We start from the raw sequence: 27840 nt of genomic DNA, 5'->3' as shown, positions 1-27840 counted from the left end.
CTACTTAAGAGCGGATTACAGAGGAAGCATGGTCCTCATTGGAGAGCCAGGTATTGGTTAGGGCAAGAAGGTGAAGGGAAAGAGGATCCCTCTGAAAGAGATCTCTTTATGGAAAGGATTGAGGAGGAGATTTTGCTCACCATCCACGGTGACTTCTAGAGGGCACAGCAGAAGGGTTTCTGGGAGATGGTGACTAAACAGGGCAAATGCAGAGCCTCATTTGGGTGAGATGTGGATGGTAAAGGGTGACTGGGAGTCTGGGGCTGCTGGTGGACTCCAGATTGTGCCTGCTGGAAGATAGGGATCTTTGCTGAGAGGTAAGGAGGCCTGGTGAAGGGCAATTTTATTATTAAAAGAACTTTTAAAGCAAAAGTATTTTGTAGGTAGGAGCTCTGCCGATGCTTCTTTCTAGGTGGTTAGTACAAAAGGTAAAGGAAACGAACAGTTACTGAGCGTATACTGGGTACCAGATCTGGTGTTAACAATTTCCACCTATTTTCTTATTTAATCTTCACACAATCCTTAAAATAGGTATTTTTATCTTCTTCTTACAGAGGGGAGGTGCAGAATCAGAGAGGTTAAATAATCTGCTCAAATTCATACATCTAAGCCAGTCCCGGTCCGGTATGGGCGCGACACTGAGGGTTGCGATCCGTTGCCAGACACGGAAAAAGACAAAAAGGAAAAAAAAAAAAAATTCATACATCTAGTGTGATAGAACTAGAATTTGGATCCAGTTTTTTTCTGGCTTATGCCCAATCTGGTCTACTGTGAAACTTCCTATGCACCGAGAAGAATATTTAAAATTGAGCTTTGCTTGAGAACTCTGCTTAGAAGTTCTGATGCCCTTTGCAAGATTCTTAGCCCCTGTGACTAGTCATTTGGCCAACATAAGGTGAACCTAAAACCTCCATGAGCTGCCCTGACTATTATCCACACTCACAGACTTACAAAAAACTGGCCTCACATTCCCATTTCTCTATTTTTTTTTTTTTAAAGAAACCCAGGAATACTTTTCTGCTTTTACTATTGTTATACCGAACCTTGAGCTACCATTGCATATCGTAGTCTCAGAATACTTATCTTTACTTGGCCCACATAAAATACCAACTCTTCTCCCATTTTCTTTTCAACATATCAAGGTGCTCAGTAAATGTTTGAAAGCAAACATTGTTCCCTCCCTCTTCTCTTGCTTGATTGTTGGTGTGGGGAGACAGGCTGCACTGATTGTCCCATCTTGCTTTAGCTGGACCATAGGTGTTTAAAATTCAAATCTAAAACTTTAAAGGAAAGCAAGTATAAGCTCTGATTCCTAGCTATTTGCGATTCTGTTTCTCTACCAATGCCAGTTTAGAGCAGAGTCCTCATGAACACATTAATGCCGGTATTGCGGGAGTTCCTTATAAAAGGAGAAGTTCACACCCCCCACCCCCACCCATGTGATGCCTCCACCAAGTAATGATGCAGCAAGAAAGCCCTCACCAGATGGCAGTGCCTTGATCTTAGACTTCCCAGCCTCCAGAACTGTGAGGAAATAAATTTTTCTTTTTTTATAAATTACCCAGTCTCAGGTAGTTTGTTATAGAAGCACAAAACAGACTAAGACAAAAATGTTAGGAGATTTAGTGCCTATTTACTTTCCCATTGATTGTGGCATAATTGTCAATGAATCTGTTTCTAGTAAATACAATGAGATCCTCAGATTTTAATGAAGCTTTTTGAGAGTAAGACTTCCATGGAAATCTGATGTAAAAGTTTTGAGATCTTCAGTTTGGAAAAAGCAAGAGGTGAAAGAATTTAACTCTCAGAAATTATAGGGTAATATAATAAAGGATAGATGGTAAAGTACAGTGAACTTCTGTTACAGGTCTGAGAGAACCTTGAAACTTAAAAAATATAAGTTAATTTCAGGTTTATTTATTCATTTAACAAATATTTGTTGACACCAGCAATGTGCCAGGGACTGTTGTAAGCAAAAAAAGGTAAACATTGTGCTCCTATATAGCAAAGAGGTAATATAAACAAAATATATGTATATATATGATATAGAGGCAGGTAGCTGTACCCATTAAAGTGCTATTGTTGATGGGATGTCAGAGAAGATTTCTCTGAAAAGTGACATTTGGGCAGAGACTTGAATGAGAAAGAGCCATGTGGACTCTAGGGGTTGAGCTTTCGGGATAGATGGAATATCAGCTGCAAAGAGCCTGGGATGGGAAGGTACTTGACATGTTTAAGCAGCAGCAAAGAGACCAGTTTTTCTAGTAAATGGTGACAAGCAGGAGAGTAGAAGTCAAAAAAGTATCCAGGGGCCAGATTATATAGATCTTGTAGAATTTTATTCCAAGAGCAGTAGAAGTCACAGGTGAGTTTTGAGCATGGGAATGACACAAATGATCTGCATTAAATTTTGAAAGGATCTCCCTGGCTGATTTGTAGAGAGTAGCATGAAGTGGGCAAGAGTGGAAGAAGGGGAAATTAGTTAGGAGGATACTACAGTAATCCATGTAAAGGATGGTGGCAGGACTAGAGTGCTAGTTGTGGAATGGTAAGAAGTGGTTGGAATTGGGATTTTCTTGATGGATTAGATATGAATATGGGGGAGGGCAGTCTAAGTATCTGAGGTAGGGGATGTTGGGGGAGGAGTACGTTTGGAAACAAAATTAAGAGTCCTTTAGAACATGTTAATGTAAGGGGGAAGCAAAGGAGGTCTGCGTTAGCGCTTCTCTGGGCCGGCCCGGTGGCGCACTGGATAGTGTGCTGCTTGGGAAGCGCAGCGGCGCTCCCGCCTGAGGGTTCGGATCCCACATACAGACCGGTTCCCGCTCACTGGCTGAGCGAGGCGTGGGAGCAACACCGAGGGTTGCGATCCCATTGCCGGTCCCCGGTCCGGTACGGGGACAACACTGAGGGTTGCAATCCGTTGCCGGACACGGAAAAAGACAAAAGACCAAAAAAAAAAAAAAAAAAAGAACATGTTAATGTTGGGATACCTATTAAACATTCAATTGGGAGGTAGGCTATTCCATGAATGGGTCTGGAATTCAGGGGAGAAGTCAGGTTACAGATGGGAGTCAACCAAATTACTTCTGTGGTCTGAGCCAATTCTCAGCACAAGGAGTTGGTGGCTATAATAACTTCTGAGGGTTCAATGAGTTGGTGGTGGGTTTTTGTGGGAATGGGAGTCTTTTTTGATAGAGTATTATGAAGTCATAGATGTTTATACATTTAATGCATTTTAATCAATTGCATTTATCTCATTTTTGACCAGCCCTTTATGTTTTCTTCTTTGTCCTTTTTGACATGATCCATTGATATTTGATAGCTTCTTTGCTTTCTGGCAAAATAGGATGTTACTTTATGTATTTCCTGCTTCAGACCTAGAATAAGCTGCTCCTTCTTGGAGCTCTTATTCTTTTTAACAGGTAGCTGTATTTAGAGACCACAATCTGGTATTAGGTGTGCTTCTTACTTTGGGGCTGTCATTACTTTGAGAACATTTCAATGGATAAGACCTTTTCAGTGGGGGAGAAAAAATCTTCATATTGTTATTTCTGATTCAAAGATAAATTGAACTGACAAAATTAAATTCAAAGTATTTTTATTTCTTTGATTTTATTGCTTTATTCTTTCATTGAAAATCTTGGTTACCAGCAACATTCACATAATTATATATTTGCAATATGTAAGACATATTCAAAATAATAACACCTGTATTGCTAACAATTAGATACTGAATGCAGTTTAAGATTTCCTTTCAGCTCCATTTGTGCTTAGAATGTATTCCACAAAATACTGTGTTCTCGAGTTATTTGAAATAAATTCATTTCTCTGTGTGGTTTTGCCACCAACTTGATACATGGTTAGGTTCATTTGTTCCAGTTTGTTTTCAATTTTTAGGGATTGCTTTTATTCTTTTAGACTTAATTGAATTTTTGAATATGTAAAACATGTGTTTCCCAAGTCAAAAGTATAAAACCAAGGAAGGAATACTCAGGAAAGTCTGACAACATGCCTGCCCCCTTCACCCTGTCTCTTCCCTCCCCTTCATAGGTCTGTTGTCCTTTAGACTTCTGTTTCTCTTTCTACAGGGTATTTCTCCCCCAAAATTTCAGTAAATTGGTTTGTATATTCGTGTTCGTATTTTGCTCCCCATTCATATCCAAAAGGTAGCTATACAATCTCTATATACTATATACACACTCCTATGAAAGAGTATGTGTGTGTATGTATATTTAGTATATGCACATGTGCATGTGTACTAGTCAGGGTTCTTCGAAGAAATAGAACCAGTAGGATATTTGTATATATATTTATCATAAGAAATTGGCTCCTGTGATTATGGAGGCTGAGAAATTCTACTATCTGCAAGCTGGAGACCCAGGAAAGGCAGTGATATGGTTCAGTTTGATTCTGAAGGCCTGAGAACCAAGAGAGCTGATGTATGATTCCTAGTCTAAGGGCAGGAGAAGATCTATGTCCCAGCTGAAGCACTCAGGCAGAGAGAACAAAGTCTCCTTTTTACCAGCTTTTTTTTCTGTTCAAGACCTCAGTGGATCGGATGATGCCCACCACATTGGGGCTGCAGTCTGTTTTACCCAGTCTACCTATTCAGATGCTGATCTCATTCAGAGTCAGCCTCACAGACACACCCAGAAATAATGCTTAATCTGGGCATCCCATGTCCCAGTCAGGCTGACACATAGACTTAACCATCACAGCGTGTGTGTAATATTAGTCCCCAGAGGAGAGAGAGAGAGAGAGACACACACACACACACACACACACACACACACACACACACACACACACACACACTGTTTTAAATCTTTTATGCATATATTCTGAAGCTCATGCTATAAATATGTAAGGAAATTTTCATTCTTTTTTGTCTGCATAGTATAAGAATATCCATTTTTAATTATGTCTCCAATTTATTCTAATACCTGTTAAAGTTTGCAGGCCAGTGCTTTTAAGGTTTATATTATTGAGGACACAAGATCTTTTCCTAGACCATCTGTTAGGTCTATTGTCAAAGAAAACTGGACAAACCATAATGAATAGATGAACTTTGCTCTCAGAGTATCATTTTTTTTTTCCTTTTTGTCTTTTTTTTACTGACCGGTAACGGGATCGCAACCCTCGGTGTTGTGCCCGTACCAGGGACCGGCAACGGGATTGCAACCCTCGGTGTTGCGCCTGCACCATGCTCAGCCAGTGAGCGGGAACCGGTCTCCACATGGGATCCGAACTCTCGGCCGGAGCGCCGCCGCACTCCCAAGCGGCGCACTCTCCAGTGCGCCACCGGGCCGGCCCCAGAGTATCATTTTAATTGCTTCTGTGTTCCCCTTTTTCCTGCACCAGGCACGTCCTAGGTTGTCTGCTTCCCTTGTCCACTCTTCAAGGAAAGGGCTTCACCATTATCTAGTGCACTATTATTCCTCCTCCTGCTAACTGCTGCCCTTAGTCACAACAGAAAAGCATTGTATAGTGAAAGGAACACTGATTGATGGTGGTCAAAAAAACACACTGACATCTTCCTAGGTCTTTAAAATCTGTGGGACCTTAAGTGATCTAACCTCTCTGAGCCCGTTTTCTCATCTGATTAAATGGGCTTAGTACTTGCTCTGTGAATGCTTGCATGTTGTTACACAGGGAAATGAGCTCTGTAAGAGTTTATTTAGCTCTTCCTTCTCACTTCACTCATAGATAACGCTCCAGCCCTCCTTCCCTCTCTCCTGCATGGTAACTGCCCATTTTTCCTCCCCCATTCCTGGGATCTTTCTTGGCAGCACTCAGACCTTTCAGTGTTTCTCCCATGTTAAAAAAGACTTCTCATGATTCTTCTTCCCTTTCATCTTCTGCCCCATTTTTCCTCTTTCCACAGCTCTCATCAAAAGCATTGTCTATTGTGGACCTTACCATCAATTCTCTCTGCCCATTCATTCTTGAACTGCTCTCCTCAGGTGTTTCCTCTGCCAGTCTGCTGAATCTGCCCTTGTTAAGGTCGGCACAGCGGAATCCAATGATAATATTAGTCCTTAGGTTGACATGGTTGCTCCCTCACACCTTTTTGAAATACTTTCTTGCTTTCAGTACATCATGTTCTCCTGCTCTCCTCAGACTGCACCGCCTGTTCTTTCTCAGCCTACTTTTCTGTTCTTCTGCATCTCTCTAGTTTTTCCTAACTACTCCTTGGGTGACCTCGTCCCATCTCATGACTCTAAACACTTCATAACTTCTACTTTCAAGTCTCCAGCCCCCTCCTCCCCACTGAACGCCAGAGTCATGCATAAACCCGGTTGCTTCTGAGAGATTTGTTTGTTTATCTGATGGGCCTCTCAAACCTCAAGTGTCCTAAACTAGGCTCCTGAGCCTTCACTTGCAAAGTGTGCTGCTTTTCTGGTTTGCTGTCTCAGGACATTCCATCTTGCTGTTACTTGGTCCCCAAGCCCTGGAGACATTCTTGTTTCCTTTTCTCCCACTGCTCCCTTCTAATCTTACATCAAATCTAGTTGGCTTTACCATCAATACACAATAAAACTCTCTCTGACCGATTTCTTTGCAAGGTGCCAGTAGCAGCAACTGCTCTTCAGGCTTCATGATACCCACAAGGACAATATGAAAAAAGAAGATGATGCTGGAGTTGATGAAGAAAGACAGAGACCCAGTAAACAAGTCTGTGGGCAAGCCCCCAAATGAGAAAAGTCCACAGGCAAAAACTCTAAGACAAGCTCTGTTATTGGTCTTATTTCATAAAGTCATACAGGAAAAACCATAAAGAAGTTTCCAACTCTAAGTTCATAATTGCTAGGGTTGTCTCTGAAGGAAAGATGATTTGGGGCTCCCTGACCAGGGCAGCCCTTTAGGAGGTGCTTAGTAAAAGACTTGTCAGGTTGGATTCAGTGTATACCAGAAATGGCAAAGATGGCAATACACTAGCTGCTGGTAAAGATGCTTAAAATGGGCAGTAGGTTTATTTATTTATTTTTAGCTCTCACAAATAAGTGAGAACATGTGGTATTTCTTTCTGTGCCTGACTTGTTTCACTTAATATACAAACAAATGGTGGAGGTGGTGGGGAAGAAGATACAACAATCACAACAATTCCTTGAACTTGTTAAGACAATTGAACAAATATGATGTTGATTGTAGGGGGGCGGAGAAAGGGAGGGGAGAAAGGGGAATTGGTAAAGGGGTACAAAAATCAACTACATTGTATATTGATAAATTGAAATAAAATAAATGGCAGTAGGGTAGCAAGTGTGTATACCACTGTAGTTCTGCTTCATTTTTATTTGCTTTGAAAGTTCATCTCAATGTACGTTTTCAAGAATAAAACTTAAATAAGCAAAAACCAAAGAAAATAGTAAAATCTCATTAGTTCACTCATTCCAATGTGAGTTCAGATGCAGTGCAACTGGTGATTGGCATGTAACCTCCAGTTAGCTAGTTCTTTAGATTCATTCCTACTAAGTAGTTGAACTTTCAGTAATGTGAACCTACATTTGATTTGATTTTTTTGGTTCTACTCATAGCATCATGGAGAGATGTTACTCTGTATCCAGAATTTGACCACTTCTTACCACCTTTGCTGCCACATCCTGTTCCCAGGCATGACCATCTCTCACCTGGATTATTGTAATAGCCTCTTAGCAAGTTTCCCTGTTTCTGTTCTTGCTTCCCCACAGTCTATTCAGCACAACAACCAGAGTGATTGTGGTGAAATTTAAGTTGGATCATGTCATTCTCTGGCTCACAACACTTTATGGCTCCCCATTTCACTCAGAAAGTCCTTACTGTGTCCAGCAAGGCCTTCCTTGTGTGTCCACACTCTCCTTACCTTACCTCCCTCCCTCCTCCTGCCTTACTTCATCTACAATTCCTACCCTTAATCCATCGTTCCAGCACCATTGGTCTTCTTGCTACACCTTGAATACACCATACTTGGTCCCATATAGGGGCTTTGTGCTTCTTTTTCCTGCTTTAAAGCTCGTTCCCCAAGAACCTCACTCGCTCCTTTAGGTATTTCTCATAGTGGTTATCTTGTGCATATGAGTTTTATTAATTCTTTTATTGTCACCCCCTTCAGCCCTTCACACACACTGACTATAAGCTCCATGAAGGCAGGGATTTTTGTCTGTTTTGTTCACTGCTGAATCTGCAGATCCTGCAATATGGCTAGCACATAGTAGCACTCCATAAATATTTATTGAATTTAAATGGATTGAATACATAAAGTGCCATGCACATGTGAGATATTATTATCAAGATAATGAGGTGGTGAGATTCTCAGATTTCTCTTTGGTTCCATATTGATATTCTGCATGTTAAAATCTCTGTGTGTCATTTTTCTCCCAGAATCACTGTAACATTTAACATTTCATGTGGTCCTTCTCTGTAACAGGTGCTAAAACTTCTAGCAAATCTTTTTTCTTCTCCTCTCTTCACTTTTCTCTAAATAGGCTGGTTATGCAGTAGTTTGGGGTTGTTTTAGTTTTTGTAAAATTATTCTGAGGGTTTCTTTTGTTGAGAAAACCACCCATGGGGTTAGATTCTTAATTCTTTTCAAGAATCTCACAAGACCCTTCAGCACCCCTGCAAAGGAGCGGAATTTGGAAGCCTGTCCCGAGGAGTTCATGGATTTGACTCTTTCCCTCTGCCTCTCCCATCTATGGCTGTGGTCTGGTGACATACTGCCTTCTGCAGTAGAGTTAAGTAAATGCAGCCATGACTCTAATTTAATAAATTTTAGTTGTTTACATTATTCAAGTTATTAATTTAGAATATAATCTTTTAGATTTACTAAGGTTGTTAATATAATGTTTGGGGGGAAAACCCCCTTGAAAGTACATGAGATTGGCTGAATGTGTAATTCATTCAAGTCATTCCTGACTTTTTCTATTGCTTTATGATTTCCTGATTCAGTGCTTTCTTTTAGAGTTTTCTTTCTTAAAGTCAGGAAATAAAAGTCACCAACTTCCTGAAGGAAAAAGCATTAAAACGCTGATGTTGCTTTTGTACAATAATTGTACCTAGAGAAGACAAGAAAGATTCAAAACTCTTGTAGCTTAATTTGCTTTTACAAAAATATAGGATACTCCTAGGAGTTTCTAATTTTGATTATCTTTTACAATTATGATTCAGTGTTGTAATTGCCTGCTTTTTAAAAAAGCTTGAAATTGTTTTGAGGACTTGCTAACAAATGCAGAGATAGTGTGGAATAGGATAGGGACACATGTTGGATCAATTGGGACAAAAAATTTTCCTTCTTTTACCTATTTTTCAACATTTAGGTTCTTCCACAGAGTAAAAGAAAATATAAACTTAGATGGCATAGACTCAGTCATAATAACTTCTTTTGTTTATTTTAATGAAATCTACATTTATGGATATCCTGTATTAATAGATGAATTAATTGTATTTTGTTGTGATTATTTGTATAACAAAACATAATTAAACATGGAAAATGTGTATGTTTTTTCTTACCAGATCTTGTGCCAATTCTTAAGCAAATTATGGTCATGTAATAAACTTCTAATCTATATTGGGGGTAGTGGTGGGAATAGCATTCTGTTTATTGTGGATTTGGGGTAAAATATAGAAACACTACTTAATCGGAATATTGTAAGCAGAAATCACTTTTATTTCAATTCTCATTAACAATGTTTCTTAAATTATTAGGCTACTTTTCTCTGTTAATATGGTTTATATAATGTAGTTTTAATTTTTGAAAATTTTATTTAGAATCTAAGAGTGTCCTAGGTAACCATTCAGAAGGTGAATTCTCATCACCTTCTGAAGGCATCAGAGATGTGACTAAATCTCTACTTATCCCAATATTTCTTAAAATGTTTTGCTTATAGATTTATTGATCCTTGCTATTTGTTTTTTATGATTTGCTTCATAGAAACATTCACTGAGAACAGAGTGCTGAAACCAAAATGGAATATGTATTTAATATCAAATAATTTTTTTTCCTGCCAACTATATCACAACCCCTGGACTGAATTTGTGATTAAAGATTTATTCACCTTTGCAAACAATTAGCTGAGTATTCCTGGATCAGTGAGGTGAAGTTACTTCTTTTTGTGCAGCCATTTCTTCCTTATTTTGGAGAAGGAAACAGGTGTGGGAGAGAGAAAAAAATCCAAGTTCATCATCATAGTTGTAATCTGGGATCTTGTCCCCCATGACCGAGAACTCATAATTCTTGGCAGAGCTCTCTCTTTGGTGATTCTTAGGTTGACTGTGGACAGCTTTGGTGCTGCCTCCTGAACCTCTGTCAGTTCCCCATCCCCACTTCTGGGATTTTGGAGCCTTCCTTTCTCCTGTACTGGGGGAGATAAGAAAATATATTGAGGACATTGGGGTAGCAGTACCCTTTGGTGATTCATTCTCTTTTTTATACATGTCTTTAAAAATCAACATTGAAAATTTGGAGGCCCTTTATGATGAGGATGACAGAGGAAAAATTAATCCTTATAGGCCAAGAGTTTAGATTTATATGGAATTATTATGTATCTCAGAAACATCATAATTCCATAGTGTGGGTATGGAAATCTGATTGGGAAGAGGGGCGGACTCTAACCGTTGAGACTGTGTTTATAAAGAAGGCCTTTTTTTTTTTTTTTTTGTAGTCATAGATGCTTGTTTGGGGTGGCCTGGGGTGGAAAGCTAATGGAAATTATTTGGGACAGCTGCTACTCTTGATGCAAGCATTGCTCTAGAACATCCTGTATAAACTGTATACTGCATATCTAAACTATAAAATACTTCCTTAAATTTTGAAATGTTTAAGTATTTTTAACCATGTGAGATAACTGTGAAGTGATATATATGTTAATAAGATTGTTGTGGTAATCATTTCATGATGTGTATATATGTCAAAACATCATGTACACCTTAAATAAATTTTTATTTGTCAATTATACCTCAATAAAGCTGGAAAAAATTTTGGATACTGCACAGTGAATCCCATACTTTCTGTTTATTATTGTGTGCCTTGATTTTTTAAGCACCTTATTCTTTAAATTCATTTTGTTACTGAACTCAAGTGCATTCTGCCTTCTGCTCCCCATTAGAAAGAAGGTAAAACTATCTTTGGTCTGAGGTGCAATTGATGGATTTTATGACACTGAGTGAATTTAAAACCTAATCTTCCTTTGCTTACATTTAATATTATGACCATATTGATGAGAATGTTATCCCTGAAACTCAGTTTGAGTTTTCTTATGTTGTCAGAAATTTCTGCAAATTCAATTTAGGATCAACATGTGGGCACTTTTTTTTTTTCCTTTTTCATGGTCTTAAATACAGAAAATCATAATCTATTTTGAACTTATTATAAATGATGGAGCACTTGTTTACATGGGTAAAATGACTCTATCTAAGTAGTATATTGAAGTTCATTTTAATGTTTGCTATTTAATGACACCTAATGATATTCAATGAAGGGTTATGCTAAACGAGAGAAAATGTGTTACCCAGGCAACTGCCTTTGGCAGACTAGAGATTCAGGCATATGGCTCTATAGTACACATTATTTCAGCATCTTTAAGCATAAAGAACCACACATGTAATTGACTGTGAAAAATTACTGCTCAGTTACTGTATTGTATGGTCATAATAGAAGTAAATGAATACGTCATTGTTATTGGAACAAGTCTGTTGGGAATCACTTGTAGACTCTACTATTTAAGAAGCAAAAATACAATAAGAAGAAAATAGCTGGTTTAATTAACATGTAAAAATTGGGTTAATTTGAATTCAGCTGGCACAGCAGATATTAATGTTGGCTGTTTTTTTGTTATGTTCTGGCTCAAGCCAGTGTACTTTTATTTCTCCTTGCCCACACCATGAATAATTTTATTTTTTAAAATGATAAGGGCTATTTCAGTTATTTAATTTTTGCTTTGCCAAGGACTTACATTGCAATCACATCAAGAGAGGTTTTTGTGTATACCCAGTATATAAGACTTATGATTGAATGAAATAAAATGCTAATCCATTCCTGAGTAATTGATGTTTCTCAAAGAGAAATCAGTATAATTTGATTTCATGTATTTTTTAAAAATTTAGTTTACTGTATATTTTTTATTTTTCTTTACAAACAGAGCAACTGGGAAATTCATCGTTGAGAGTTGCAGGAAAGTAGCACATTTGCTCTTTTGACTTTTTGCATGTCTGTGCCTTGGTACCTTTTATTTGTTATAGGATATTGTTTTAATAACCATTACTATGCTTCAAGGATTCAGAAAAACCCTTTAAGAAAGTCATTGTGTTCCAATTAAAAAATCATTTAACTCAATCAATTTTGGTATCTTCAAATGCTATTTGAGCAAAGAGGAAACTTAATGAGGGCATCTGATAAAAGTGTGCATGAGAAAATTCTGTTCCTCGGGCTGTTCCTTAGGTACTCACAAGATCTCTCGACTGGTGGGTACTTTTGTGATTTTTTAACTCTAAGCCAAGGGAACAATCAAACTGGAGACTAGTCAGATAAACGAAGGGTCTGGCAGTATGTGCCCTGCATACAAGACCAGTCTCTGTATCCTTGGGTGCATTTAAAGTAACTGGTTATCCAGTGGTAATCTGGATAAACCAACCTGCTACTTTATGCAGTCTTAGGCCAGTATATGCTAACTGACAAATTTGTATACCTGCTGGCTTTTCAGTCAACTGATTTCTAATCTGTGGTTTATCCCCCCATTATCCTCCTTCATTTGCTATTTTTAAAACGTTGAAGCCTTTTCATGCAGCCTTAATTAGAAGAGCAAGGAAAGATGTAGGAAACCTAGATTTTTTTTCTTCTTTGTTTGCCTAGATCATTTTTTTAACATAGTTTACAATTACTTTCCTTCTTCTTCCTAAATGGTCTTTCTTCACCCCTCTCGATTCTTTCCCCCTTTAAAGGTAATGCCCAATTTAAAATGAGCCATTTATGGTTTTTTTGAGTCATTGGGTAGATCTCAAAATATCCATGATGTAATTAAAATACAGAATGTTTGTGATGCACATTGTTAAATTCTGTTCTCCATGTTGGTAATTATTTAAAATAGGAACAATGTAATATGATGATAGTTTTTCAGGTTTTTTTTTTTTTAAATGATGTCTACTAGTATTTAAGAACTAAAGAATGTTTATCTAGAGACTTATAGAGATAGAAAATATGATTTGTCTCTAGTTTTAAAAAGCTTTTAGTGGTTTTGATGCAATATTCTTGTGAAGATTAGCTACAATGGGAGCATTTTTATGACTCATACTAAAAGGTGGGAGGTTGGGGGAGATGGCAAGGACACAGGAACAGAGTCTTCTGAGGTCATTGGACAATAGTTATTTAACAGGGAGGGGAAGAAGGAATGGGGTATAGGAAGGATGTGCAAGTGAAAGACATTTTCTAGTGTTAAATTGACTACTAGCAAAAGAGAACTTCAAAAGGGATGAATCATACTTGTTAAATGTGCTTGATCCCTCTGATAAGGAAGAGAATGTTGGGGGTGTAAGAATGCCCCCTGTACACCCCCCTGGTTGGCACAGTCAGCCTTGGGCAGCTTGAATGCTGTTTGGAGTGAGCTGCAAGGCGGTAGGCTGACAGGTAGAGCTGGCAGCACAGACAAATCACTTACTGAGTTAAGCTCACAGTTACAACGGCCTATATATTTATCTTCTTTTGCCAACATGGAGGCAGTGATATATGCAGAGGTGATATTTATAGGCCAGATTCATGATAACAATACAGTAAAATTGCTAATAAAAATATTTAATAGGTTTTTAAAGCCAGGCAGTAGCCTGCTTGTTTGAACAGTATTCAATCTGCCAGATTTCACTGGAGCCAATGAATTTAAATAGTCCCTTGGCAAACGCTGCAGTGAGATTTGCCCCAGAGTACATAGGAGAGCCGAAGAACCGTGCTGGCCTCGGAACAGACGCACTCCAGGGAGTGCCAAGGCCTGAGATGGAGCCAGGGTGGTACCAAGCGACTCCCTGGAGCCTAAAATAGAAGAAAAAAGGATTTAGAGTGAAAGGCATCTGAGAGAGCAACTTTTATAGAACAGGGAAGGAGGTCTGCTCCAACTTGCCGGGCAAGGTCATTCAGCCAGTTAGGCAAAGGTAAAACTAGAACTTTGGTTTCTTTCTACCTCGTTTCTGATGGGTTTTAGAATATAAAATCAGGTGATAACTCATTGTCTCTTTTTAGAGCATTAGAAACAGTTGTGATGAATTTGCATAATTGGGCCATGAGGCTTCGTTAGTATTCCTACTGACCATCAACCGGCATATGAAATAAAAATCTTTATTTATGAGCTGCCTCACCATGTGCCTAACTGGTAGTTGTCATATCCTCAGTGATTTCCAGGCCTCAGAATCTGTGCTTCTGGCTGCCACAGCCCCTGCAGCCGCAGGCCACCAGATGTCCTCTTCCGGGGCCTGACCAGCCCCTGGGCTTTAAAAATGGTTTGTCATAACTTCTAGGACAGGCCCCACCAGACCCTACGCTATTAAGCCTTAACAGCTGTCTAGAAAATGTACCCTGGAACTGACCACTTCTATTTTGCCTGTTTCCTGCTGCAACACTGGTCCAGACTACTGCAGCCATTTCTAACTGGACTCACTACTTTGCACTCCGATCCACACTCTGTGGTATCCTGCATGTGCTTTCCAACCTTTCTCACTCTGAGGGGAGTCTTGTCACTCCCCTGCATAAAACCCCCCAGCAGCAGCTGGCTCCCATGTAGGAATAAAATTCACACAGCCTTGGGTGCCCTGCACTGTCCTCAACTCCCAGGTGTCTGCCTGCCCCATGGAACTTGACGAGGTTGACCTGCTTTGGGTCCTCGCACTGAGGTTTCTGCTGCTCACAGTACCCTTCCTCCAGCTCTTCTCAGTGCTGTGCTTTTTCATCAATCAGATCTTAGTGCCTCCTCAAGAGAGGCTTTTCCTGAGCACGTTAGGCAAAACAGCACTATCTTTCTTCCCCCTTACTCTCCCATAGTTGATTCTCAAGCCTGGCTGCATAGTAGAATCACTTGTGAAGTCTAAGAAAAAAAATGAGTGTCAGGTCTCTCATCGCACCAATCAAATAGCCTCTCTAGGGCTGAGAAGCACTGCTCTAATGCATTCCTCTATTGATCCTCTGCAGAGCCGCGACCTCATCTGGAATTATCTTTGCAGATGTTTGTGGTCATTGCCTGTCTCCCTCTCCTTCCCAATGTAGTTCCTTGAGGAGATGGATTCTGTTGATCTTATTCATGTTTGCAGTATTCTTAGTGCCCAGGGTCTTTTCTGGCATATGGTAGGTGCAGGGTACATATTTGCTTAGTTTCCTGACCCGTGTATATTTTGCAAGGCATTTGGGAAGGAAAGAGAAGAGCTGGAAAAGCCAAAAAGCTATTAAAAGATGTTAAAATCATGACAGCCAAAGCTCTTTTGATAAGCTGGTGATAACAGGAGAGTCCAGTTCTGGATTTTTTTTTTTTTTAATACCCACAGATACTTGACATGGGTGGTCTGATAGTTGGAACCCTGTTTTTGGAGTTAGGTTTTACTTTGATCTCTGCCATTAATCCTGGGGAATTGCTTGGCTTCTTTTGTAACACACAGAAGAGAGTTATAAGGAAAAGTTATTCTTGTGAAGCACCCTTGTGGTTAGGAACCTTAAGTAAAAGTGGTAATTGGATTTTGATATGGTGCATCGTCTACAGCCAAACTTCCTGAAGTATGAACAGATCAGATCCTTATGTGCAGTTGCTTAAACTTTCTTAGCCGCAGAGTTGGCCTGGAGATAGGAGCTAGGCTGGAGATGAAAGGGACCACATGGGGTCTAAGCCACTGCTGAGTAAGAATAAGCAACAGCAGGGAGGAAGAGAAGAACTGGAGCTTATCCACCTCGGATAACCAGACGTTAGTGTGATTCTTTTAGATCGTTTGTTTCTTTTTTCAATTTTGCCTCCCTCTCCACACATCTCTTATTCACTCCTTCTGCCACTATCCAAGTTTAGGTCATATTCATTTTTATTTTTTTCTTATTACAAAAGTAATACAGTGTATGTATTATGGAAAAGATTAGAACATATGGGCAAACAAAAAGGAATAACCTTAAATTTCTAATAATTTAACCATCTAGAGATATTCACTGCTAACACTTCAGACTTTGTGTGTATGTGTGTAGAATATTATTTTTGTCTATTTTACTATTGTCTACATATCTTTGTGTAAATGATTTTTTACTCAATACCACGGATTTGTTTATAACAACTTTTAGTGGTTAGATGGTATCCTGTATATGAATGTTTCCTTATTTAATTAGTTACATATACTTGTATGTTAAAGTTGTTTTTACTCCTTTCACTATTAACAGTGCTGCATGAGCACCCTAGCAGGTAAAAGTTTGCACACATTCATCAATTATTTTTTAGGATAAACTCCTAGAAGTGGGATTATGCTATCAGAGTAAAGACATTTTCAAGACTTGCTGTGCTGTCAAATTGTCCTCCGGAGGCGTAGCGTTCTACACTCCCATTGCTCAGCGTGAGGAGCCCTTCCTTCTCACGCACACTTTCCTGGCTCTTCCCTGGATTCTAACAGTGCATCGCCCGAACTCTGTTCTCTTACCCTTCCAATTCATTTAACACTCCTTGGCCAGATTAAACATCCTGAAGCACAAATTGGTTGTGTCACTAAAAATTTCAGGCCTTTGTCTACCATCAGGGCCTCAGGACCAGGATGTGAGCACCACACCTGCCATTGCTCTTGCCCTCTAGGAGATCTGCGCTGCTTGTGGCTCTTCATCTGCATCTTCCTTGCTTGGTTCCCGGCTTACCTTCTGCCCTTCTGGACCAGCAGTTCTGGGGAGCAGAAACTGCACGTTCCATTTGTATGTTCCTCGCACTGCCCTCTGCCCTGTAAATAGAGGAGGCACTGAAGCCAGACTGCACTTGGTGGACTCTCATCCCCCCACCTCCGCATCTTACCCGTACTGCAAGACTGATGTTGCACAGTTGACCCTTGAACCACATAGGTTTGAACAACGCGGGTCCATTTATATGCAGATTATTTTTCAATAAATACTGTATAGTACTATAGATGTATTTTACCTTATGATTTTTTTAGTATTTTCTTTTCTGTAGCTTAGTTATTTTAAGAATACAGTATACAAGGGTACTTCAAAAGGTTTGTGGAAAGATGTGTATTATCTTTATTTTTTTAATTTAAAAAAATTTTTTTTATTTTCCTTTTTTGACCTGTAAGGGGATTGCAACCCTTCGCACAGTGTGGTCCACACCACGCTCAGCCAGTGAGCATACCAGCCATCCCTATATAGGATCCAAACCTGCGGTCTCGCCACTATCAGTGCTGCACTCTCCCGAGTCACCCACTGGGCTGGCCCAAGATGTGTATTATCTTTAAATTCTGTTTTTCCACAGACTTTTTGAAGCACCCTAGTGTAATACCTATAACATATAAAGCATGTATTAATCTACTGTTTATGTCACTGGTAAGTTCCGGTCAACAGTAGGTTATTAATAGTTAAGTTTTGGGAGAGTCAAAAGCTATATGTGGATTTCTGACTATGTGGGGTCAGCACTGCTAATCTCTGTGCTGTTCAAGGGTCAACTGTATATTCACTTGGTTACATCTTCCCTCCGATGCCATATGTTCCTAATTTCATTAAGACTTTCCCCATTTCTTTTCTCCCAATATAACAATAAGCTTTCCTTCCTCTGAATTCATTGCATAATTTATCTCCAGTTCTCTTATGTTACTTACCACTTTTTCCACGATACGATTTTCAGTCTGTATTCTCTACTCTATTTTGATTATCTCCAAGATAAGCTGTCCCTTGCAAAGTTGAGAAGGGTGGCGAGGGGAAGGGTCTAAAGTTATGCTACAATAAAGAAGGACCGTCATCATTCTGGAATATGTCCTTTTAGTATCTTTCTGTGTGTGATCGATATATAATCTTAATGTTGTCGTAAGCATAGTGTACAGATGCAATCCACTTTTAATCTCTTTCCTCCTTGGCTCAGTATTTTATAGTAGCATGCAGTGTTTTTCTGTTTTACCTAGACTTTAAAGGAGTCATAAAGTTGCTGCTGTTATAAATGGCTTCTAAAAGGAGAACAGTAGCTCTAGTAGTTTAGAAAACAAAAATGACATGCTTAAAAAAAAATCACTGGTAACACTAGAACCATGAAATAGAGTAGTTAGAAACCTACTCTCCCTAATCTCTGAACAGTGCAGGCCTATGAAATGGGACTTCAGTATTTGCTTCTGTGTGAAGTGACCCGTGTCACCTATTAGTTGCTTCAGGTGAATGTTGGTGTCAAATACTGTTCTTCCTTAGATTCTAGACACAGTTAATCAGAGCTATGAGACTAGTTTTAAAGGGTATCTAACATTGTCAAAGAACTTTAGGGAGTTGGGGGTGGAAAAGGAACTAAGTGAGCTCACCAGCCGGGTCTGAACTTGATTATGCTTGCATTCTTTGTTGTAACTTATGTTAATACCCATTAAATCTGTAAAGCAAGATTGAAGCACTGTTTATATGAAAATATATATAAACGTTTTTCGATACCATGCTGTAAATGAACATAGTACTATATAATTATTATGATAGCCTTTTAGTCAGATTAACTCAATAATCCAAAATGATCGTGATGAACGTTATGATTTCATGGTTCATCTGTATACCTCCTACATAGATGTATAATATTCGTATCTAACAGGATTACATACCTTTTTGGTATCAGTAATATGCCTAAAATACCAGCATATTCATTGGCCGGTTATGGTTATGAAATATTGACATTGCCAGAGGAGGATTTGTTCACGCACATATATATAGTCTACAGGTTTCTTGTACTGTTTTGAGAGAGGTAAGATGTTCTTTTTATTGTACTCGTATTTAAACCTTTCTTTATTCAGACCATAACACAAAAAATGTCCCTTTTCTAGATAACGCATGGTGTGATTCTCTTTTAACTAACCTAATGTCTGTGCAGGGGTATTTTAGCAAATATGATTGTTTTCTGCCTCAACAAACTGCCAGTGAGTTACATTGGTTGAGCAGTACAGTGTGGCCACACGGTTGCTGTTGCCTGCTCAGCAGGGTGGTGGGGTGGTGATAAGGATGCAGACATTCAGAAACACATTTGTCCCCTTGCTTCAGATGTCCTAGCGTGTGGTGGACTTGCGGGTGAGTTCCTCACAGTTCTCCTTTGTTAGGGCATTTCCTAAGAGGAAAACGAAACATCGCTAAGTGAAATACTTGTGGCTGTTTCATTCACACTTTAAGTAACCTTTCTTTAAAAACTCCCAGGCCTGTATTTCTCATCTTGACTCTGTATTAGTTTCCTCAGGCTGCTGTAACAAAATCCACAAACTGGGTGGTTTAAAACCACAGACATTTGTTGTCTCAAGTTCCAGAGGCTGGAAGTCCAAGATGAAGGTGTTGTCAGGGTTGTTTCTGAGAGACCTGAGGGAGAATCTGTTCCATGCCTGTTGCACAGCTTCTGGTGGTTTGATGGCAACCTTTGGCGTTCCTTGGCTTGTAGAATAATCATTTTGATCTCTGCCTCCTTCACATGGCATCCTCCCTGTGTACATGCCTGTGTCCAAGTTTCCCTCTTTTATAAAGCCTTTAGTCACATTGGATTAGGTGCCCACCCTACTTCAGTATGACCTCACTGTAATTAATTACATTTGCAACAACTCTATTTCCAAATAAGGTCACATTCTGAGGTAGGGGAGTTAGTATTTGGGGGGAACACAATTCAGCCCATCCAGCATCTCTCCTGAGTTCCACATGGGCTCTTTTGGCTTCCGCTGGACACCATACTTTAGCATCCCACTGGCACATCGAATTTAACTCAGTCAGAATTGGTCACATTCTCCCATGAGTCCCTTCTCTCCAATTTTTTCTTTTATTAAATTCTTGATTGTTGGTGGTAGTATCACCATCTCATTAGTTAAGTTAGAGGTCTCAGGAGCATCCTGGCCTCTTTCCCTTCCCTCCGCCTATGACATCCAGTCCTTACCACGTTTTGTCATTACTGCCTCCACTGTGTTTCTCTAGCCTTCCCTGTTTTCATTTCTAGGCTCCCCTCTGGTTGAGACCCCTGCTTGTCCCTAGCTGTCAGGCTCTACCCCACATCTCGTCTTTCCTGCTTTAAATTCATCTTCTACAGCAGTTCTTTCTCCAAAACAAAGATTTGAACCTGACATGTATTAATCCAAAAACTTTGAGAAATTTCTTACTGCCTGCAAAAAAGTGGAGCTTCTGTAGCCTGGCCTTTGAGGTCCTGCACAGGTGGCCGGCATCCTAGCTCAAGCCAGGCTTTTACTTCTCATGACCTGCTAGTTGCAGGCTCAGGAAGTCCGCATCCTTCTTTAATCACAGCACATCCATTTATTTTCACCTCTGGACTGTGCTGATTGCCTGGTGTGGAATGTCCTCTCTCTGCCCTTCCTTCCTCTCTCCATCTTCCCACATCAGTTGGAATTCTACCCACGTCAAACGGAAACCAGGGGACCTGGTTTTTAGACCAAAATGCCAGAAGCCAATTGTTTCACCTTACCCATGTCATTAATGTCTTCCAGCTTCAGTTTCCTCAAAAGTAAAACGAGGAGGTTGAATTAGATGATCTCTAAGATCTTTTCAACTTTAAAAATGTTTTAAATGACACGAAGCCTTCCCTGGCTCTTCCAGGCAGCATAATCACTCCTTCTTTTGTGCCCCTCAGTGCTTTATTTCTGCTTTTGCTTTTGACATTCAACTCTTGCGTTCTAGTGGTTACATATGCTCATGATTCGCCCCTTCCCCTTAACAGGTAGTAAGCTCCTTGAGTTTGTTCAAGAATGTTCGACTCATATCTGCTTGCCTTCCTATTCCCTCCTTCCTCTGGTCTTCCTTGCACATAGATTCTCAGTGAGAGAGACCATAACAGAGGATAAAATGCCCTGGGCAGGTATTCTCCTGTAACACATGCTGTTCCCAAGTGTTCTCTGGCATTCAGAAGGATATGTTTTAGATGGTGAATGATATAGAGATACTGTATTGAACACCAGGATTTTTTCCCTTTCTTTGTGGCATTATTGTAATCAGGTAACATTCTGGGAAACAGCTAAGTTAACTTTATAACACTTTGTTTAAAAATTTATTCTCCCGGGCCCGTACCATGGCGCACTCGGGAGAGTGCGGCGCTGGAAGCACAGCGACGCTCCCGCCGCGGGTTCAGATTCCATATAGAAATGGCCTGTGCGCTCACTGGCTGAGCGCGGTGTGGGCGACACCACACCAAGGGTTGCGATCCCCTTACCAGTCCCAAAAAAAGACCAAAAAAAAAAAAAAAAATATTCTCTCTGTATGATGTTTAGAAGTCATTAAGTGTTCTGTGAAACATGAAACATTTCTATTCCTTCCTCTATGTTCTCCAGAGACTTGGACTATCTCAATGTATCACTGAAATATTTAGAAATTTAAATTACAAAAGAGTGGTTAAAAAAAAAAAAACATTGCTAGAAAAGCTTTTATGGACCTGTTTACTCTTTGGAAGTCAAAGTATCCTTGGCCTGTCATGCTTTTCCCAAAGCATAGATTTGATCATGTTATGATCTTCCTCAGAAACTTTCTGTCACTCCTTTTACCCTGGAGAAGCATGACCAGGCCCTTTTCTTGTCTTCAAGGCCATGTCTGGTCCCGTATTTCTAATCTCATTTCACAGTGTTCTCTTTTATGCACTGTACTGTCCAGACACAGTCACTCACCATTTTCCTTGTGCTCTCCTTAGCTTTCTTGCACCTGCCTTTCTGCTTGAAGTGCCCTCCTATCTCCACCCCTTACTGCATATCTGAATTTTACTCATTTTCAAAGGCCCAGCTCAAATTTTATTTCTGCCACAAAGCCTTCTTTGATTTTCTGCCAGAATCCTGCTATCTATGTATTGGTCGTATCCACCTTACCAGACCAGAAGTTCCTTGGGGGTCACATTTTTATCTGATTTATCTGTACTTCCCTCTGTAATATCCCTGGTTCAGTTCACATGTGGTCAGTAGATACCAGTTGTGAGTGAATATCAGTGGACCATTTGCACATGGTGTCTAAGGGTGTTAATGAATAACAAAGCTGCTCTGTTTTGCCCTTACACAGTCATGTCTTAATCTAAAGTGCCTAAGCTTTAATTATAGGATCTAACAAAATATCTGAAGAAGACAGAGGTCTGAAACATAAATGATGTTGGATAAAACAGTTACATTTGAAATTATAATGCATTTAGTGTTCCACCATATTCTCAAGCCTGTCGTGTCTTTTAGATTCTGTACATTGTTATTTCAGTCCACTATATGTAAAAAGAAATGCTAAGTGTTTATAAATATTTTTAGGTTTGAATTTTATTTTTTGACAGTGACGTTTCATTTTTTCCCTTAGTGTATATTTGCATATGCTTTTATTTTCCACAAGCTACTGACTTTATGCTTTATGCTGCTTTTATGTTGCAGATTAATATCCTTTCAAGAATTTGTAGCATTTGAATCTGTCCTGTGTGCCCCGGATGCTTTGTTTATGGTGGCCTTTCAGCTGTTCGACAAAGCTGGAAAAGGAGAAGTTACTTTTGGTAAGGAGCATGATTGTGTGCATACCTGTGTAAGTGTGTATTGTGTGAGCATCCCCCTCACCCCCCCGGAAATGAAATGTAAGTATAAAATCCTTTTAAGAAGTTAGCATAGCCCTTTTAACAAACATATCTCCATGTTTTGAGACTCTAGTTGAAATGTCTTCCTGTTTGAAAAAATAAGTTTCTGGCTTAGTAATTTTGATACTCTGATTTAGTTTTAAGGTGGGGGAGAATGTGGTGTGACTCTTCACAGAATCATAGGAGGTGACAGCCACACAGGACTTGTGTCCCTTCCTTTCACCATCAGTAGTGCTTTCCACAGAGAGCACGAAGAAGATGATCAACTGCCTCTGAGCAGAAGTTACCATGCACCCAGTACTTATTGTCCTTCCCTGTCCTCATGGAGTAGCTTGAGGCCAGAGGCACTGCCCAGCACATGAATGATGGTTCAGAATGGTGCAGGAGGCCCTTGTTCTTCTAAACAATGCACACCCCGTCACTTGGCAGTGCCTGCTGTGCTGCTGCCGCCTTTATCTTGAAAGGCAGAAACATCTGCAGGGACTTGCTACAAAGCTGCAGAAAACCCTGAAGTCTTAGAAGTTTTTAGAAGAAAGGGAAGACCAGGAAGTGGTGTGGCAGTGGTAAGTTCTTTTTAAAAAATAAACTGGCTACTGAAGATAGATTTGGCAGAAAGTATCATGTCTCCCTTGGACTATGTGGTGTCCGGCATTGGTTGTGTAAGCACGGAACCTGCGACAGCATTGCCCAGGAAGAATTTTGGAGCCCTCTGGGCATACGGATTGTGCTTTCAGGGAAGATGGCTGATGTGCCCATTTTAAATGTCTGTATTCATGGTGTCCAATTTATTCAGAACTTTTGGGTTTGTCTTATTTGATGTATTGTGAGAAATATACAGGTGGTGAAATAGAGCTTAGGTTCTAGAATCAGAGACTTAGCCACTTCCAGCTCTCCCACTCTTGTCTTTGAGACAATTACCTTCTCAAGTCCTCATTTCCTTATCAAAAAATGAAGATAATAACCACATAATGTATAGGTAAAATAGTATAATAGGTTTATTCTGCCAACCTTCTCCACCCTACCTACCCTCATACCTCCATGCTCATTTAAATGACAGTTATTCAATGTCACATCATCTAGGGCAAAGGCAAAAAATTATATATTTGCCTTGTTTTGTTTCTAGAAGCTCAGATGCTTTCCATTAACACTTCATGAGGATTATTTAATATTTAAAAATTTTTAGATGAACTGTAGTTTATTTCCTTTTCCATCACCTAATTCCTCTTTAGCATCACTGCACCCACAACTTTCCAATAGAAAGCCAGTAAAAAAAAAAACGTTCCTATTAAAATCTTCAAGTAATAAATGAGCAGCTAGCTCATGGTGGCATTGATTTACCCCGTGTAAGCCAGGTTGATGAAAATGTTATGATAGCATTTCCTTGGGATGAACAAGGAATCCTGTGAGTTTCAGCACGTGCATCACAGGTGTGTTCTCTCGTTTTCCTATTTACCCCAGCAAGTCTGGATGGGAGGAATGGGAGAGAGCTGGGTGAGAGATGGGAGGACTGAGGAATGGGCTTCAGGTGGTTTCCTTGATCCTGAACAGTCTTCCCTTCATGGGTATGAAGTAGCAAGGGATGTTTGTGGTTCCAGACACACCACTGGCCCTGGTGGAGGAACGTAACAGGAGACTTTCACCAGTGCAGAGAGGTGTGTGCATGAGTGTGATTGTAAAGAACGAACAGGTGAAGGAGCAGGATGTGAACTGTGGAAAGCACAGCGGCATGAGAATTTTGTTTCTCTTCTCACTAGCTGTTTATTGATGGACAAGTTATTTCAACTTTCTGAGCCTTATTTTCCTCATCTATAAAATCAGGGAATACCTACCTGATAGGACTATGCAGGGATTAAAAGATCTACTGCATATAAAGTCACTTTCTGGAAAACGAAGGCCTTTGTAAAAATAATAATACAAAAAGAAATAGCCTGAAAGAGAAAAGATTTTTGTTTTCTTTTTCTTTTTTTCTTGTTCTTTGGGAAGCTCCTTATTTTAACCACTGGCTTGTTAGCCAGTAGTTTGCTTACCACCTGCTGTGTGTTGAACTCTGTCCTGTTTCTCAAGACATGAGAGATTGGAAGCCCCGATTTCAAGGAGCTAATATTATGTCATCGGTGTGCATAACTATTGTAGAAGAATGTACAGCCCCTCTACCAATGCCCCACCTTCCGTAGGTAATTTATTCTAGAGTTTGCCTGTCGCACAAAACAACATGTTGTCTGCATGCTCTGTGTATCTTTGTGATGAGCCAATGGAATTTTCACCCTGTGGGTGTCATAAAACATAGCCTGAGTTTTCTGAGCCATTAATCCCTACTTCGGATTAAACTGAAGGAGAAATATTAAGATACCCAAATGACTATCAAACCACAAATTAATAACTGACTTCTAACATTTTTCATAGGGAAGGGTAGGTCATCAAGTATAGGTGGTGTGGGTAACAGTCTTTTGCCCTAGTAAACAAAATCATATAGGGGGTGTGGCAGCCTAAGGCATGTTTCAACAGCAGGTACCTTTACAAGAAGCTAGCCATAAGTATGTTTTCCAGGAAACTCATCATGGAGCTGAAGACATTAAAACAAATAAAACCAGAGTTGGACAAAAAAGAGTGGACTTACCTAGTCAATCCTGGTCTCGTAAACCCAAAGTATTCAGAGAGTGAGAATCCAGATCTGTCAACTGGCTGGCTGCTCAGAGGAGACTGCTCGTACGTCTGCTCATATGAGATATGTGTGATGGCAGTCTCACCTCTGGTTACTTCCTCAGCTGCTTGTAATTCCTGCACCCAAGAATGACCCTTGTCTGCCTTGGTGTGCATCTTTGGGAGGAGTCAACATGGAGTGGTGAGAGAGGAAGGGGCCCTGTTAATACTTCCCATGTCGGCTTGGTCAGTTGTGGTGCATGGGGTGAGCATCATTTGCGCACTGTACCCACGCTCAGCTGGGGCCTCCCATGGGCTGCAGGGAAGGCTGGGGTGGGGTCTCAGCTCCCGCATGTCTCCCAGCCTTGCATCTTATCCAGAGTGAGAGCAGTTCCACACTTTTATCTGTTTACCTATTGGGTTTCCACATAGGAGTGTGTTTAGAGCAGGGCGACTAAGCTCAGTATGCACCATTGTTGTCTATAAGCGGGTGGTGTTCACACTCCCATTAACACTGATGCTGATATGCACTACACAAAAATCAGATGGAGGGAGACACACATAATCAAGTGTCACGTTTCAGTGGACCTTGTCCTGTTTTCTCTGGGGACTTGTGTACATTTACCATATTTTCATGTCTGGATCACTCTCTGTGTTTGCTACAATGAAGATCTTGATTTGTCCAGTTTTGTTCCTTTGATAGTTCATTACATTCTCCTATTTCCTTTGAGGGCAAACTTATCTCCAATATTCCTGCTCTCACCATGTGTTCTTTTTTTGATACCCGATATCTATAAGTAGCATTTTGAGATATCAATAGGTGTATGACAGGATGTCAGTGTTATTGGCAAATTCTAGTTAGTAATTTTTTTTTTTTAAAAGATGACCAGTAAGGGGATCTTAACCCTTGACTTGGTGTTGTCAGCACCACGCTCTCCCAAGTAAGCGAACCAGCCATCCCTATATAGGGATCTGAACCCGAGGCCTTGGTGTTATCAGCACCGCACTCTCCTGAGTGAGCCACGGGGCAGCCCTCTAGTTAGTAATTTGTGATTCTGTATGAAGGGAAAAAAATTTCTTATAAATATTTTCATTTGCTTTTTTAAAGCCTATTTTATATGACTGTTTTATATGAAGGTACTTCAAAAAATTCATGGAAAGATTCAAATTATCTTTTTTTTTTGGCGGCTGTCTGGTACAAGGAACTATCTTTTAATTCTACTTTCTATGAACTTTTTGAAGTACCACAGTATACTTTATTGTAGTATATAGCATATGTGCAGAAGAATGTACAGGTCATAAGTATGCATCTTGGTGAATGATTATACAGTATATATACCTGTTTATCACCATTCACATCAGAAAGAGGATGGTACTGGTACCAGCAATCCAGAGGTCTCCTCCCAGCCACTGCCCTCAGTCCTAATGGTAACAATTGACATTTGTCACCATCAGTTGGCTTTGCCTATTTTTAAACTTAATATAAATGGACCAACACAGAATGTACTCTTTTGGTCTGGCTTCTTCTATTCAACGTTTTATTTGTGAGATTCATCCATGTTGTTGTATATATTTTTACTATATTCTTTTTCTTTGCTGTGTAGTATTCCATTGTGTAATTCTATCCTAATTTATTTATTTATGTACATATCTTATTGTTAATAGACATTTGGGACATTTCCAGTTTTGGCTACTCCATAATATGCTTTGAACATTCTTTTACATATTTTTTTTTTGGTGTGTAAGTGTGGGAATTTCTAGGAGCAGAATTGATGGGCCATAGAAAATGTACATATTTAGCTTCAGTAGCTCTTTCCAGACTGTTTTCCAAAGTGATTGTACTGGTTAACACTCCCACTATCGGTGTGTGAGAGTTCTATCTATTCCATATCTTTGCCAACTTGGTATTACCAAGTCATTTCTATTTTAATGATATCTCACTGTATGGCTCTAATTTGCATTTTCCTTATTACTAATGAGTTGAGCAGCTTCTTTCATATTTATTGGTCATTTACGTGTCCTCTTCCATGGTATGCCTATTTTTTTGAATACAAGGCTTGTGTGGGTTACCTATTTCACAGATGTCTTTACTCTGTGGCTTGTACTTTAACTCATCTAATGGAGTCTTGAGGAACATAAGTTCCTAATTTTAATGTAGTACTAATTATCATCATTTTGTTTTGTGGATAGTGTTTTTTGTATCCTGCTTAAGAAACCTTTGCTTACCCCAAGGCCATGAAGATATTCTCCTTTCAGAAGTTTTATTGTTTTCCTTTCAAATTTAGATTTTCGTCTTCCTAGAATTTGTCTATGCATCTTTGTGTGGTATTGGATGTAGGGGTCTTTCTTCTCCCCCTGCTCCCCAAGGATATGTTCACCCAGCACCATTTATTGAAAGGATCACTTTTCTTTATTGCACTACAGTAGCACTGCTATTGTAAATCACATGGGGTCTCCTTGTGAACTCTCTTTTCTTTTTTTATAATTATCTATTCTCCACCAATAC

General features: G+C 39.7%; 1 protein-coding gene across 1 annotated transcript in view; it reads left to right on the top strand.

The window, feature by feature from the left end:
• SLC25A13 (solute carrier family 25 (aspartate/glutamate carrier), member 13) overlaps positions 1-27840 on the top strand; it is a 159143-nt gene that overhangs the window by 13138 nt on the left and 118165 nt on the right. Inside the window, exon 3 of the mRNA XM_008565821.1 lies at positions 22501-22616. Coding sequence (XP_008564043.1) covers positions 22501-22616 — 116 coding nt within the window. The remainder of the gene's footprint in view (positions 1-22500; positions 22617-27840) is intronic.

Source organism: Galeopterus variegatus, unplaced genomic scaffold (assembly GCF_000696425.1).
Source record: "Galeopterus variegatus unplaced genomic scaffold, G_variegatus-3.0.2 Scaffold206, whole genome shotgun sequence".
Taxonomy (NCBI): domain Eukaryota; kingdom Metazoa; phylum Chordata; class Mammalia; order Dermoptera; family Cynocephalidae; genus Galeopterus; species Galeopterus variegatus.
This window is presented reverse-complemented; position numbering and strand designations above follow the sequence as displayed.